The sequence below is a fragment of the Fringilla coelebs genome (genome assembly GCF_963513975.1).
Source record: "Fringilla coelebs genome assembly, chromosome: 6".
NCBI lineage: Eukaryota > Metazoa > Chordata > Aves > Passeriformes > Fringillidae > Fringilla > Fringilla coelebs.
Window position 1 is genome coordinate 36,825,017 of NC_140034.1, and position 15,948 is coordinate 36,840,964.

The window sequence follows — 15,948 nt, forward strand, 5'->3', positions numbered from 1 at the left end:
ACAGCATTTCCCTGTCCCTTGCTAAGCATTTACCAAGACAGCATACGTGGGATAAATACTTCACCATTCTTGACAGGGGCCATAGCTTTCTAAGTAACCTTCTCCATCTTATCCAGAATTGTGGTATTAAACTCAGCGGTTGCTGTTGTTAATACCATCTCACTGGGATGTTCAAAAGATGAAGATTCTGCTGTGTGTGAGAGGGAAATAGCATTAGCTCTCCTTGTCTGCAATCTCTTTTGCTCTTGGTGGCGAGTTGCTAATATTTTTTCAAATGCAAAATATTTTGGCATTTCATTGGGACTATTGGTAGCAAAACTATAAAGCCCTCTTCAGACACCAAAGGTGGTTAACATGCAGTATCAATTTAATAGATTTTACTTAGTTTTAATAACCTGAATGAAATGGGCTTCTACCTTTAAAGAGTTTTGTTTGCCAGGTGCTTCTTTTTGGCCATGAATTGTCATGAAATATGACAAGGAAGGATGTTTGATTTTTCAAATTTGTGTTGGACAACAGAGATATGGATCAGTGGTCATTTAGGTCTTTGATCATCTATTCTTATCAATTAAATCAAACTTAGAAATGTTATTTGAAGGACTATTGCTATTTCCTCTCACAACCAACTGTGTCCTGTCCCAGATCACATATATGTTCTGCAGTTATCTCCCTATAGTGCAATTTTGCTTTAGCATCATCTGGAACTTGTTTAGTATAGTGTATTGAACTATTATGAAATCAGCATGTGAAGGGGATAGCAGGATGTATGGTAATTGAACACTGGAGATATGCAGTAAGATGCCAATTTTCTGTTCACTGCATCACAGTGTATCCCATACTCAAACACACTTAAGGCCAAGAAAGGTCCAGCAGAGAGAGATGTGAAGCTTCTGTTTCTGGTGAATTCTTCCTTAGAGGTTATTGGAGAGAGAGAGGTTTTCTTTTCTGGATCTGGAGCTGGTTAAGAAGTTGGTTTTTACTGGCTTTACATAAAGAAGCATTGTGAAAGAAAGGCAGATGCTGGCATCTAGGAGTTTGTCAAGAGTCAGCCAAGATGAGCCTTACAGGAGTCCCTCAGAGCCTAAAGCAGTAGGCAAGAGCTATAGAATAGTATCTTCTTTCCACAAATTTTCCAACAAGGTACATAGATAATGTCTGCCTTATATTCTAAAATCCTGCTCACTGTTTTATTTGAGCAGCCACTCATGAGCTCAAACTAATGTACCTGAACTGTCAAAATGGGTATCATGACTGACTCCTTAATGCCTGCCAGGGAGGATATCATTATATTTGTCAAAGTCCTCCCATGACTGCAAAGGGCAGCTTTGTAAGTTCTGCAGGTTCCGAGGAACTCTGGTGCAGTTTCAATTCTCACCTGTTGTTCCTTGTTGGAAATGTTTTTATCAGGATTAGATACTCTGTTTGATTTTGCCTCTGAACTTTTTCAGTGGTGAGCACCTGCTCCTTCCTGTTTTTACCAGCCTCATACTGTTTGGAAGACACACATTCCTGAGACCATGGAAACAGCTCTCTGTAGATGTCTTGTACAGCCTGCTTTACCTTTTGTATGTCCCATCTCAGAATCTGTGATGCACCCTAAAATCTCAGATGATCTGAAGGAAACCAGAAAAGGTGGCTTCTCAGCCCCTGGTATGGTGTCTCATATGTTCACACTTGTTTTGTCCCAAGTGCCAGTTCTGGCACTACTACTAGATTTTCTTCAAGCAGAAGAACTTGACAGCCAATGTCTGGGATGGGTTCTCTCCAGCTCCATGCCCTGCAGCATTTCCTGAGGAGGAAATTCCTGCAGAGAGAACCCTTGGGTAGGAAAGCTGACAGAGGCCTGGAGGTTGGCCCATCGTTTCCCTTCCTTGTACTAAGCTGAGCTAGTGAACACATTTTTTGTGGGTAAAACACCTCTTTTTGTATACTTTTGTTATTAATTTTTCTGCTGTTACTGTGTGTTTCTTATGGCACTGTTTTTTGCTTTCAGTAAATTGTTATCTCAACCCATAAATCTCTCCTTTTGTCCCTCCCTTACAGGATGGGAGGGAGGAAAGGGGTGCTTTATTTGGGGTTTAGTTTCTGGCTGGTGTTGCACCACCACGGGGCGGTCATTGCCTCCCTCAGCTGGACCGTGCTGTGTTGGCTCTGCTGGGCCCGGTTCCTGCAGCAGAGGCCTACAGGGGTGGCCTACAAGCTTCCAGAAGCTTCCCCCATCTCCAGCAGAGTCAGTGCCAGCTGGCTCCAAGACTCACCCACCTCTGGCCCGGGCTGAGCCCATCAGCAGCAGCTGTGCTGCCTCCAGGATAATGTGTTTAAAACCGGGGAAAAGCCCGGTGCAACATCAGTTGCAGTGGGAGAGAGGAGCAAGAACATGGGAGAAACAGGCCTGCAGATACAAAGGTCAGCGGAGGAGGAGGAGCTCTAGACTTGGGAGCCGAGATTCCCCTGCTGCCTGTGCCAAACAATAGTTAAATAACGATTTAAGTGGCTGTTCAATGCCATGGTGAGGCAGGCTGTCCCTCTCAGCCCTTGGTGGCTCATGGTGGAGCAGATATTCACCTGCAATCCCTGGAGAGCCCCACATGGAACAAGCGGATGCCTGAAGGAGGATGTGACACTGTGGGAAGCCTGTGAAGGAGCAAGGCCTGGCAGGTCCTGTGGGCCTGTGGAGAAAGGAGTCCACAGTGGAGCAGGTTTGCTGTGGGACTGCATCCCAATGGAAAGGACCCACACTGGAGCAGTTTGTGATGAATTGCTGCCTCTGGGAAGGACTCAGGTTGCACAAGCTCATGGAGGACTGTTTTCTGTGGAAGGGACCCCACACTGGAGAAAGTGAAGCTGCTGGGGTGGAGGAGGTACCGAATATCAGGAGTAAAATAAAACCCGAGAAGAAGGGAGGGGTGGGGAAAAGGTGTCTTATGATTTAAGTTTTATTTCTGATTATCCTATTCTGATTTGATTTGTAATAAATTAGGCTGACTTCCCCATGTTGAGTCTGTTTTGCCTTGATGATAATTGTTGAGGATCTCTCCCTGCCCTAAACTCAATCCATTTGCCTTTCATTTAGTTTTCCCTCCCCTGTCCAGCTGAAAAGCATGGGGTGCATGATGAAGTGACTTTGGTGGGCACCTGCTATCCAGCCAAGATCTAACCACCACAGCTTCTCAGTGTTGCTTGGTTGTGTTTTACTGAGTGTTTGGAGTTTTTTTTTGTAGTGGCATTTTTGGGGTTTTTTGGTGTGCTTTTTTTTGTTTTTGTATTTTTTTTGGGGGGGGTGGGGGGGTGGAGGGGAATTGTTTACCTAAGGGGAAAACATATTTTTCCATGGTCTGGGTATTAACAGGTGTTCCTGCCCTCTCATTATCTTCATGTCCTTCCTCTGGACTTTTTTCAACCAGTCCATCTTTTTCCAGTGCTGGGGCTCCAGAGCTGGGCACAGCACTTTAGGTGGGGTCTCACAAGAGCAGAGTGGAGGGGCAGAATCCCCTCCTTCAACCTGTTGGCTACGCTTCTTTTGCATCTCTTTAATTGACAGGTTATTGAGGGTAGATTCCTAATCCTAAAATGGTTGCTTACTTAAGTAATTTTCATTCAGAGAAAAGCTGTAAGGTCAGAAATTACTTTATTGTGTATTTTCCTGGTGTGTGGGGGTGGAAGGGGAAGACAGGCTGTGGCTGCTCTGAGCAAATATTATCACCTCCTGCAGCTCTGAAGAGGTGGTTTCATATCAGACGTCTGGGCATGTTGGTAGCTGGACTCATACAATGGCTATTATTCTGCTCCTGCACAATTTTCTGCCAGAAATTTGAAGACTTTGGCGTCATTTTTACATCACAATTGGATGACACTGCATTGTTTAAAATATCAAGATGTTAACATTTAAGATGAATCAATGTGTGCCTTGAAGTTTTGCATTTGTGCAAGTCTTCTGAAAGCAGGAAAATTTTTATCCTGCTAACAAATATACAAATTAAATAGGGAAAACATCTACCAATAAGCAACTTCAGTCCCTCTATCTCCAAGAAAAGGAAAATAAATACAATTTGGTTGAAGAAAAGGCCTTCTAAAGTTTTTCATTTATGATACTTTTGTTTGCTGATTGGGGTGCTGTGTGCCTACATACAGCTACTGTTATCTTCTCTGGTTTGTTAATTGCTGAGGCTCCTAAAACACAGATATCCATGCATAAGTGCAGCGTGTTATCACACCCTTATCTTGAATTGCTGATAACTCTTGGCACCTTGGTGTGTACAGCCTTCCCCAAACACACACCTCTGGTATTTAGCTATCAAATAAACCCAGCAAACTCCCTCCCCTTTTCTTCTCATACTTTCCCTTCCATGCAATGAGGAAGGTGGGGCTTGGATATACCACTTGCTCCTCAGCAGGTGCCTCCTTAAATTTTGCAGAGGTAGTTTGTGAATCACAGCTGTTGCCTCTGACAGTGAAGTGACAATCCATCTCTGACTTGTAAGCAGATGGGAGCAGGATGGGCTCATACTGGAGTGCTCGTGAGGTAAGGGTGTGAAAGCTCTAGGAGCTGAAGATGGCCTGGGGTGTGTTTGTGGCTGGAATTCTGCTCAGGAGAAGAGGACTTTGAGAGCTTTTATTTCTAATTTCATGCATGTATTTACTTATTTATGTAAGGATGACTTATACCTTTGCTGGTATTAGTTGACTTGTGGAGGAAGTCTTGGTAGCGAAGTTCAGCCACAGTGGCTGATTGACATGGAGGCTGGGAACCTTCTGAAGTGCCACACAGGAACTTTCTGTGAATTTGGGATGAATCTGTGGTTTGACCCAAGCATTATGTAAGCTGTGCTCTTTCCCAGTGCAGCATCTGCCAGCTGTGGCTATAAAAATGTATGGTGTTCAGTTAGCTGTGCTAGCAGCCACCTGGTAGCGATGCACACAGCGAGGTCACTGCCTAAAACCAGTGATTAATAGTGATGGTCTTAGTTTTGTATTTGTCCATGGCATATGCACAAAAAAATCTTGATCCATCTCAGAAGTTGGGGGGGGGGGGGGGGTTGTCTTTTTTTGCTTTTGTTTTGTTTGTTTATTTGTTTGATGAAACATAAGTGGGAGGGAAAGCCCTAAAACTGACTGTTGGGTTCCAGTGAATGAACACACTCTGTCTCCATCTCAGTTCTGAAATTAGCCTTCAGTTTGCTATGAACAAGTTATGATTATTCTGTGCCCTGCTTCCCTGGTTGTATAATGGAGATTATAGATCTTCTCTCCATATACAAAGATATGTGTTGAGATAAATGTGTATTGATGCTTGCAGATCTCAAATGGGGCATTCCCCATGGCTTAAGAAATACCACACATGAATGTCTAACCAATCTAGTCAAAGAAACACTAATCATCTACAAATTCATCTTTCTAAACAGAACCTGGCAAAGCTCTTTGTGTGGAAAGTATGCATAGAAAGCAAGGAAAGAGACTGTCCTCTCTGCTCTTCCCCTTTCCCTTAATCACTGAAACCAGCATCAAGAGTAAAAGTAGAGACTTGTTAGAGATAGGGGGGTGAGGGGAGACTTTTTCCACCCAGAACCTAAACCCAGACAGATTACATTAAAACATGCCCTTTTCTTTTGGAGTTAGACATAAAAAGATACCAAGGTCAGCTTATCATAATTTGAGAGTGATGGGAGAATTTGTAACTTCTCACCTGGATCGATTCCTAACTGGACAAAAGGAGAGAAGTGACATAACTCCCTTAAGGAATTTGGTGGAGTCATTTTCCTAGTAGAGAATGGGAGAGGAACTAGGTAATGCTTTCAGTGAAGCAATAGCTAAAGTCTCAGGTACTAAAATCTGCAAGAATTTATAATTGTTTTGAGTCAGGTCTGTTATTTGCCTTTCCTTCTGCACTTGACATTTCAGCTAATGATCCTTCTGCAAATATCCATCATCTGGTTTGATTGGGGAAGTCTTGTTAACATCTCTTCCAAAGCTGTTTTCTTGCATCTTCTTTTTTCATGCTGTGCTGTATTGTGCTGATAGTGCCTCACTCACTAAACAGTGCTACAAAAAAAATTATTTTTTCTGTCAATGACATATACACACAGTGGAATATTCCTTCAAAATTTTTCCATTTTTTAAACTCTATGTAGATGTGATTTTAACTTTCAAAATAGTGCAAGCAGTTCATCTTCCAATTTTGCTGCATGGCTTTGAAAATTGCATCAGGAATTTGTGGGAGAGCATGTTTTATGAAGCATAAACAATTTAACGTTAATGCAGGTAATAAACTTTTTCATTTTTCTGCAGAGTGATGAATGCCCCTGCTGTTCATTCTTTGTGAAAATCATAAGAATGAAAAATCTGAGAAAGGCAGATGTGTGTGAGTATCCCAGTCTTTCTTTGCACTTTTTAGTAGTTTGGTTCTGAAAGCAAAGAATGTGTGCTCGCTACTGGCATTGTAACTGGTATCAGTGTATGAAGTGACACCGTGGCTTCAAATATTGATTAATATTTAAATTTGGACTATGCTTTGAATACATTTTTATATGTGCAGTGCATTTTGGTTTATAGCATGTTGCTATTATTAGTGGAAATAGAAAATGTCTACTGTGGTGTACTCTAAACTACCTTAACTGCTAAAAAGGTTCAGAGCTAGATTAATGAACAAATTCCAGTGTTAATTCTCAGCTGCCATTTTTAAATTTCTTTTTGCTTTAAAGAAAATAAAAGGTAGAAAGAGCACTATGTATCTTATTGTCAAACAACTTTTTTTTCTGTCAAAATTTCACTGAAATGTATTTGAAGTAGACTTTTCAGGATAAACAAGTACCACTGAAATTTTTCTGAGGACTTGGAATGGGTAAAAGTGGGAGTGAAAGAGAAAAATATCAGCTGTTACTCAGGTAGGAGAAAGAAAGCTCAGTATCTCAAATATCTGACTCAGAAAGAACAAATCAAGAACAAAATTGAAAGGAAGTGAACATAAACCTTTGTGTATCAAATAAGACCAAGTGAACACAGCAAGTATATTTGCCTCCATGGATATTGTTATGGTTTTCTTGGTTTTCTGCCATTGTGTCTAGCACAGGGATATTGCCTTTTCTTGAAAACAGCCAATCTTTAGAAAAAAGTGAAAGGATGTTTCAATTTCCTCTTTGTCATTTCTATCTCAGCTGAACAGTTTTCTGGCATGTTACCACCCCAAGGGATTTCTAAGCTGCCCTGATAGGCAATAGCATCAAGACAACCCCCCGCGGAGCTGATAACCAAATGTGTGCCTCTGGCTTTAAAATTAGGGATGTTTCTCTCTCTCTCAGCCCTTTATTATGTTTGGAAATGATGATCTTTACATTCTTACAGACAATAGAACTTCCAGAAATCTGTAGCTATTTGTCTTAGCTGCTTATCTTTTATTAGTCTTTATCCTGGATCTTCATTTTGAGCAGGTGATTGATTACCTGACTTCAGGTTTGAAGCTATAACACTGGAGATTTGCCTCCAAAGCCAGATGTGGAAGAAGGTCTTTGATAGAAAGAGGCAGAAGAAGCAGTGCTAGGTGACAGGGTCTTAGAGGAGCTGCTTCACCCACTCCCCATCCCAGTTGCCTTTCTTTATTGTGTGCAAGAGAGCACCACATTTTGTTTACCCTCTGAGAATCTGGACCAAGTTACCAATGTCATAGCAGAGAGTCAGTGAGTTTTTATCTCCCCTATGCATGTACACTCTCTCACAGCAAATAATTTTGTTAGTAAAGCCATGCCACATGGTGTCATACACACTGCACAAGAAACAAGACTGTTAAAAAGCGTTATATGAATGACAAAACCTGTGTGAGAGTGTAGCACACTTCTTTATGTGGCTCACATTTATTTGTTTTAATTACTATTTCTTTACAACTTAAAGTTAAGAGTGACAGAGATGAAGACAGAGAGTTGAAAGATGGCACAGAAAGAATTCCAGCTGCAAAGAGCCCTTGGTGCTCTGTTGGAGTCAGAATCTGGTCTTGGAAGACTGTCTATCAAGCATGAGCAACTTTGCTTTCCTTCAGCTGTGGCACTGCTCACCTAATGGACCCTCTTTGTGCAGAGGGACTGCTACCTGCAGAGTTCATGTCATGCACATGGACATATAACATAGGACTTATTTTTTATTATGGGTTAGCTATGGCAATCACCTTTAATCATGCTATTGACCTTTTCCCTGTCTATCAGACAAAAGGCTGTGTTTGTACATGGTGTAAGTGTAACAACAAAGATTAGGCTACTAATATGCGTTAAAGTCTGTTAGGAATAAGGCTTACTTATGAACCAGAAGGAATGGCTTGCTAATTATGAAAGTTATCAGGTAACTATAATCTAAGTAGTACATATAATGAAGACATAGCTGTTGCAACTTCTAGGCATGTTTGAGTTCGGCTAAATTTTCCTAGTGAAAATTCAGAAGAATAGTGGTACCAGACCAGTCCAAAATCTTATTTGAATTGAGAACATGTCCCCAGAACTGGCTTATAATAAATGCTTTGGGGTATGACAAGCACTGAATCATGCTTGTCCCTGCCCCACTTTTCCAAGAGGTCTGTGGTTCTTGAGGTCTGTGGCTGAGGATCTGGCTTCTGAGTCAACAGTAGTGTTTGCATTTAATTGTCATACCCCAAATTATTTGCTTCTGGAGGCCATTAGGGCATCTTATTTTGATACTTGTCATCTCACTTTGCTCTGGACAGGAACCAAGATACTCATTTTCAGTTTCACAGGAAAACACCATTCCCAGTTTCAGGATGTTATTCTTTGGGGAGGTCTATATGGTTAAATTGCTAACTAAATAGTTACAGACATTTCTTTTTTCTCTTTGCCTTGCATGGGCAGCAGAAACGCCTGCATGAGACCTGGTCCTTTTCAGGCTGGTGGGAAAAGGCTTTTTTGCATATTAGATATGTCAGCTCTTACACCAACACAACCGCCCCCTTGTATTTATCTCAAGAATTGCAAAATGCTAATCATTATATGACTGCCTCTACCTCTGGCTTTAAAACTGAGACAGCTTTGTGGCTGCCACAAATCTTCATAAATACATCCAGCATTTCTGCAAAATCTGCCTGGAGGATGCAATTTATTTGCAACTGTCCAACAGGGCTTACCTGTGGCACCAACAAAATGGGGAGTCACTGATAGCATCAGGAGCAAAAGTCACAAGCGGAGGTGCCTGGGCTCTCCATGTTCTTGTTTTCCAAAAGCTTGCCCACCAGAGAAGATCACTGGAAGAGGGCATAGTTTTTCTGTTCATGTCCCACAGTTATTTCACAGAAGCCAGCTTTATGCGGGGCTCTGCATTTCCACCATTTAAACATGGCACAATTACTTTCTGGGGAGACTTATCTGCCAGCCAAGTACCACTGCATTTCACCCCATATGCTGCTTATAACAAGAGATGGATATGTGTTGTTTAAATTCTCCAGAGCACACCTCGTTTTCAGTGTGGCTGCCCAGACCTGCCTTGTTGTGTACAGTCCTGCTGGAGCACACCCAGCACTCACTGATCCCAGAGGCTGCTGCTGCAGTCACAGCAGGCCATGGGCTGGCACAGCTGGCAAATCTGGTTTTGCGTGGCCCTTTTCTCAGTGGCTGGGTTCACTGATCTTCCAGGAGATAAAATATCTTCTACACTGCAAATTGGAAGAGAAAACTGCTTGCTTCACAGGCTACAAGTGAAATATAAACTTAACATTTTCTACATACCTGTATTTAACAGAAATACTCCATTCAGAAAACAAAAAATGTCTTTAGAATTGGTGCCACATCCTAATTAGTATTTTGAAAAGTCCAAGGCTACAAACAGTTTTTCCTGGAATAGTCTACAGCTACTTTTTTTTGTTTTTTTTCTTTAGTATGTAAATATAATCTCAATCAGCATTCTCAATCAATAAAGCTTTAGGGTCCTCTGTAGCTATAGTACTAAATCTGGCTGAGCCTGTTGCTATGTAATTTCATAGCAAGCTCACAATGCTACACTACCTATTGATTTTAAAAGTTGGAAGGTAGTAGTACCAGTGTTATCACCTAAACCCTGTGTAGCACCATCAAAATAACAAAACCCCTTTCAATGCCTTGTTCTCCAGAGGAAACTAGTGTGTGTGGAAAGGACTGATGGAAGATATGCTCACAACGTGCCGTGTATATTTCCTTTTACTTTACCTCTGACTGTACCACTGCTCTGAGAGGGTAGCAGCAGTCTGTGCAAAGAGAGCAGTCAGGCAATGTGGTCAGTGCCAACAGGCAGCTGCCTGGGCTGGCCAGTGCTAATGGCACACTCACTTTAGGGTGAAATTGCTTCCCATGGTCATTGATGTTTGCAGCGGTTAAGAATAATCCTGGGATGTGGTCCTTTTAAAAAGAGCGTTAGTGTCTTTTCAAGGCACCTCATTCAGGTTTCTGATGTCACTGCCTCCTCAGACAGGCTGCTTTTGCATCAATGGAGAGGAAAGCCTAAAAGAGCCCAAAATAAATGCTTGGCAAGAAGGATCTGCACAAGGACAGAGAAGTCGTTATGTGGATAACTGCCAGGTTGCAACAAATCCTGTAAACAGGGATTTCCTAACTGGTTAAGAAACTGAAACAGGTACAAAACCAGCCAGTAATAACAAGAAGATCCTCCCTGTGATGTCATATCCCGGAGCAGGGCTTTTTTACTGTAATTGTAAGCTGATTAGATCAAGTTCAAGAACTAATTGCACAACTACTGAGGTACCTGTTGAAATGGAGGCCTGGTCTTGATTATGTTTGTAAGAAAGTCATAACCACAGTTAATAATAGGAGTAACAACTGAATGGATAATCTCAGTGAGTATTATATGAATCAGTTTCATAGCTGCATTTCTTTATGTTCCTTTCTATTCAGTCTTCTTCTTGGTTTCATCAACTCATGTGACCAAAAGCCTGCTCATGCTCTTGCTGAGTTCGTTGTTACCAAACACATATATAAACCTAGTTTCCCTCAGGTTACCTGTTTTGTATTCTCTAATCTAGAAGATTAATTCTTTTTTTTTTTCCTTTTTTCAAGTATTTGATGGCCATGATGGAGCGTAGTGTATATTGTACTATATACAATTTACTGTATTGTATTAATGGTAAATAGTGTAGAGACAAAAAGCCTTCTCTGTGCCTTGATAGCAGCCAGCATAAGCTGCCACTAAAAAGGACAATGCTATTTACAATCAAAGAGACCCTTACTTGCTCTGCACATCTCCTTACAGCTGTGGAAATAATTGCATCTCTTCTGCTAGGTATCAATGTGTTGTGTGTAGGTGTACATGCATCTTCTTGCAGCCATGCTGGCTTCTGTGTGTTTCTGTGTGCAAGAACAGAAAGCAGTCCTGGTGGTCAAAGGTATTGTGTGTGTGATGCTCCTTCATGGCTTCCTTTAGATTCTTGATGTAGTCTTAAAGCAGAAGAGTTTCTCAAAACCAGGGCTCATTTCCAAAGCCAGGGCTTCAGCAAGGACACCAGGAGCCTCATAGAGGCATGAGGAAGTTGAATTGATTTACTGACTGAGAGACTGGTGAAAGTAAAGAAAGTTAGGTAAATAGTATGCTCATCTCTGTCTCAAAAGGAAAGGTGAGATCAGCTACTGTGCTTTAATTCCGTGCCAGTGCAGGTGGCATTGCATCTCCTGTCCTTCCTTGAACAGGTATGACCTTTAAGGGCTGTGATGGTTCTATGTGTTCCTAGTAGGCTTCATCATCATCTTGTTTAGTGGGGGCTTCTAGTTAACAAGTGGATAAAACAGCTTTCAAAATATTTAAAAATATTTTAAAAATCAAAACCAGTTTTAGAACAGGTTTGAAAAGGGTGGAGGCAATGGAAATGAACAAGGGAGAAGCTTAGGTGGAGAAGAGAGGCTGGAATGAGTAGGTGGTGATGGCAGCAATGTAGAACCACATGCTTTGGGAGGACACAGGTCCATGTAGTGATTCTAGATCCTTCATTCTTCCGCCGCCATTTGGCTTTCAAAGTTAAAAGGCAGTGGCAGACTCTGCTCAGGAAGTACCTTTCTAGTTTGTACTCAGAAAACAGATAATTATAAAGTGTGTTCTTTGATTTCTGAATAGGATTTCTGTTTACACATTTCCTTGGGCTGAACTGAGTAACGCCTTCTCACCATTTAAGAAAATGAGCTGAGCATTGCCTTTTCCCATGCTTACAGTTTCCCACATCTTCTTTGAAATTATTGTACCTTGGAATTTTTGATCATCCTTGATAAGGACCATATTTTACTCTATGTCCTGCTTACTGTTGCACAATTGTGTGTTGAGTTTAGGACCAAAGTATGCTTAGCTTGACACTAAACATTAACCACAAATTGAATATCAATAAACCTGTGCTGACAGTACTATTACTTGCTATTTGGACATTCAAGGAATTCATAAATAACAGATATTGATAATTCAATTATTATAACTATTGATAATTCATAAATAACAGAAGATTGAGAACAAAGGTTTACTCATTATAGTAATTGCTTCAGGTTATTTTGAGGTATTTGATAGGCTGTTGTGGTTTAGAAATGGTACTTCCCAATTTAGTGCTCCCACTAAGACTCTCCCAACAAAGTGCCACTTGCTTCTCCCTCTGGGTGGGCTGGAGAGGAGACTTGGAGTCAAAAAAAGGTAAAGATTATGGGTTGAGATAAGAACAATTTACTGGAAACAGCAATGAGATAACAAAGGAAGCAGTAACAGCAACAATATTAATGAAGAGACTCCCTTCCCCCATCTCTGGGCAATAGCCTCTGGGTCCTGGCCATACCCCCTCTTGGCTGCTGCAAAAATTAACCCTGCTCTGGCTGGAACCAGGACATGGGGCAAAGGTACAGCTTCTCATGTTTGATATTTTGTTATGAAAAATATACTTAAATACATTTTTGTTCATTGAATCCAAATAGATTTTTTCCACCTCAGTACCTGTCTTGGTTGTTCCGGTTTCAACAAAAACAGCAGCATCTGCAGTTCATCCAGTTATGCATTATGCAGTGTGACTGATATCTGTCATTAGGGATTCATTCTTTGCCCTCTGAGCAGAGACATGTTTTGTTTTGTGCATCTGTCTCTCAGCCTCCCTACCAATGGACGTAGATGAACGCCACTGAGGTGATTGGTACAATAAAAGCACAATGCAATAAGGCCTGTGGTATGCCTTGGTCACTGTGGAGGTTTTGAACACCTGGAGCAGTGCCAGGAAAAGCCCTGCCCATAGGCAAGATTCTCAGAGCTTGAGGTCCTTCATCAGTGATGCTCTCTGGAACTCTGGGCAACCTTTTTGCTGAATGGAGGACACTGATAACCTTGTAGATAAGGACCAAGAGCCCAGATGTGATTTGCTATTATGTGGGAGGCCAATGCAAAGTAGAAAGGCTAGATTTGACATGGCTGTGATAGTTTGCACTGCTGAGAAGATACATGAGAATGTCCCCATGGGACTATGGCTCCTCTCTTGGGCACTTTCTATGACTGTACTCTCAGCAGGAGACAATAAAGTAGTGCTGCAGTAAGTAGCCAGTGAAGGTTAAAAGCAAGATTCACTTCCAAATTTTGGTGCTATTGTTTGCATCGTATTCTGCAGTTAAATTGACAATAGTTCTGAATATTTTCCTGACAAAGGTGCTCATCTTTTCTTACTTGTTTAGGACCAATCTTGACCAAAAAAGCCTTATCAGAGGCATTTCTGAGTCAAAATAATGATGCTTAAGGAAACAAAAAGTTTTAGCTATACTTTTAAAACAATTTTGTTTCTATTCCCTTATTGGGTGAGCAACATTATTGTGAACATTTTCTCAAGAAAGAAAATTTGTGAGTGTTGATTTGGTGGTTCAGCTCTTTCTGGTATTTGTTCCCACTCCTGTTTTCTTTGAAATCCAAAGCATTTGTGTGTATGCTTGCAGCCTGTTTCCAAATCTGTTTCTATGATGTTTTCTTCTGATATTGGTTTCTTTAGATGCTCTAACTACCCTCTGTATCTGCATCAACAGCGTTGATGTCTGACCAAGACTTAGTTTTGGCTAGTTTATTTTTAAAAGGAAATGAAAGAACCTTCTTAAAAATCTTAGCTGGCGATAGAGCTGAGATTGCACCACATTATCACCCCAAGATGGTCTAAGGTGGAACAAGGAAAATCTGTTTGGTAATACCTCTTTTCCAAAAATATACAACATTTTGGGTCTTACTGGCTGATTATCTGAGGGTGGAAAAAGTGAAAGTGTGGCAATGCTTTTAAGAAGTCTAAAAAGGGTATGCCTACAGAAATGCATGATTTGTACTTAAGCTGCGCATAGGTTTCTCTTCTTTACATTGTGTTGCTTTTTGTGTTGCTTAATTTTGATGATTGTATTGTGATGGTACCTGGAGAATCTATGTAAGGATTTAGGACTTATTCCTCAGACACTGTACCTTTTTAGAGTGAGAAGGGAGTAATTCTTCCAAGGAACTTACAGTCTTATTTCATAGGTGTCAAAGAAGGAGGTTTGGAGTTGTTCTGGCGACAGCAACCAGCTATCTGGTAATTGATCCCTTGGGCTGGTGTCCCATATAAAGTTGTCCTATCGCTTCTTTCCCTGATAGTCAACCCTGGCAGGGAAATGGCTTAGTTGTTTTCCGTGGACTATAATTGGCCTGACATGATTATCCTGTTTTCTGCCTTACAGCATAAACATGGAAATTACATAGCAGCATTTCCATAGGACACCTTACAGGTTCACCTGGGCTGGTACTCATCTCTTGAAGCAGGATGAAATTTAGCTTGTCTGTCGTGGTTTCATACATGTCTGAGTACTAGAACAGTCTGAAGTGAGTTACCAGAAAAAATTTATAAAATCTCTCTTGCTAGAGCTAATCCTCTAAGAGCTAGAGCAGTCTTCTAATTTTTGCCTCTATTCACACAGAGACACAGATCATTATCCTCTTTGTGTCAATCATTTGGACATTACAGAACTGATTATTTGACAACATTTTTCTTGCTGTGTAATTAGCAAACTCAAGTCTTTCAGCTCTTTCTTGTATGCCAGGCTGCCTAACGCAATCCTCTTCAATTTAGGTATGTTTAATAGCTGGTAAGAGTTAAAGCAGTTTATGGTGGAGGGAGGAAAAGAGTGGAAGAGAATACAACATGGAAGACACTGAGTGAGCATCCACATGTTCTTCTCCAGGGCTAAAAGTGTATGCAAAGGCATCTCAGTGCTAAATCTCATCACCTGCACCTACATTTAACATTGTGTATTTGGGATCTGGTCCAAAATGTAATTAAATTTTTGTTGTTTATGTAACTTGCCAGATGCATCCTGCAACATTTTAGTTCTGGGGTATAATTTGTTATTCTTTGTGCGGTGTCCTGCCTTTGATTGCTTGTTTTCAGAGTCAAATATCTTTGTCTCCATCTACATTCTTGTCTTAGGCTATGTTGAGATTGAGACCTCGCTGGTTGCTAACCTAGTTGGTGTTAAATGTGGATCATCAGATTTTGGGACTCTGTTTTTGCTCTTATTAAGGCTGAGCAACCTTGCTAAAGAGTTAGCAACCTTGCTAACCTCTTAAATTGGTATAGGTCTGTTGTGTTCAGAGAGAATGAAGAACTGAACCTACCACAGCTCTATCTAGATACAAGAGTGTAAGTCACAAGTTTATTGCTTCTTTGATACTCTGAAAATAATGAATGCCTTTCTTCTAAACCAGGAGTCATAGCTCATGTGTACAACAAAGAGATATCCTAGACCATAAATGAATGAATTCTCTAAAACACACATACATCATTAGTGCATAACTTGCATTTGCTGAAGAAACAGCCTGCTCCTCTGGTACCACTAACTGTGCAAAGTTCTTTTTGAAATCTCTTTTTCAAATGTTAAAAATCAATGAAAGAGTTTTCAAAAATAGTGTGCGGGAGACAGGTAAATAAATAGTTTCATCACCAATAAATTGTTATCAACA

At 40.9% G+C, this 15,948-nt stretch overlaps 1 protein-coding gene across 1 annotated transcript in view; it reads left to right on the top strand.

Moving 5' to 3' along the window:
* Window positions 1–4,495: 4,495 nt before the first annotated feature.
* Window positions 4,496–15,948, top strand: part of LOC311154592 (cytosolic phospholipase A2 epsilon-like) — a gene marked incomplete at both ends in the record, with an annotated part of 32,593 nt that continues 21,140 nt past the window's right edge. Inside the window, 2 exons of the mRNA XM_084207226.1 lie at window positions 4,496–4,522; window positions 6,286–6,358. Coding sequence (XP_084063352.1) covers window positions 4,496–4,522; window positions 6,286–6,358 — 100 coding nt within the window. The remainder of the gene's footprint in view (window positions 4,523–6,285; window positions 6,359–15,948) is intronic.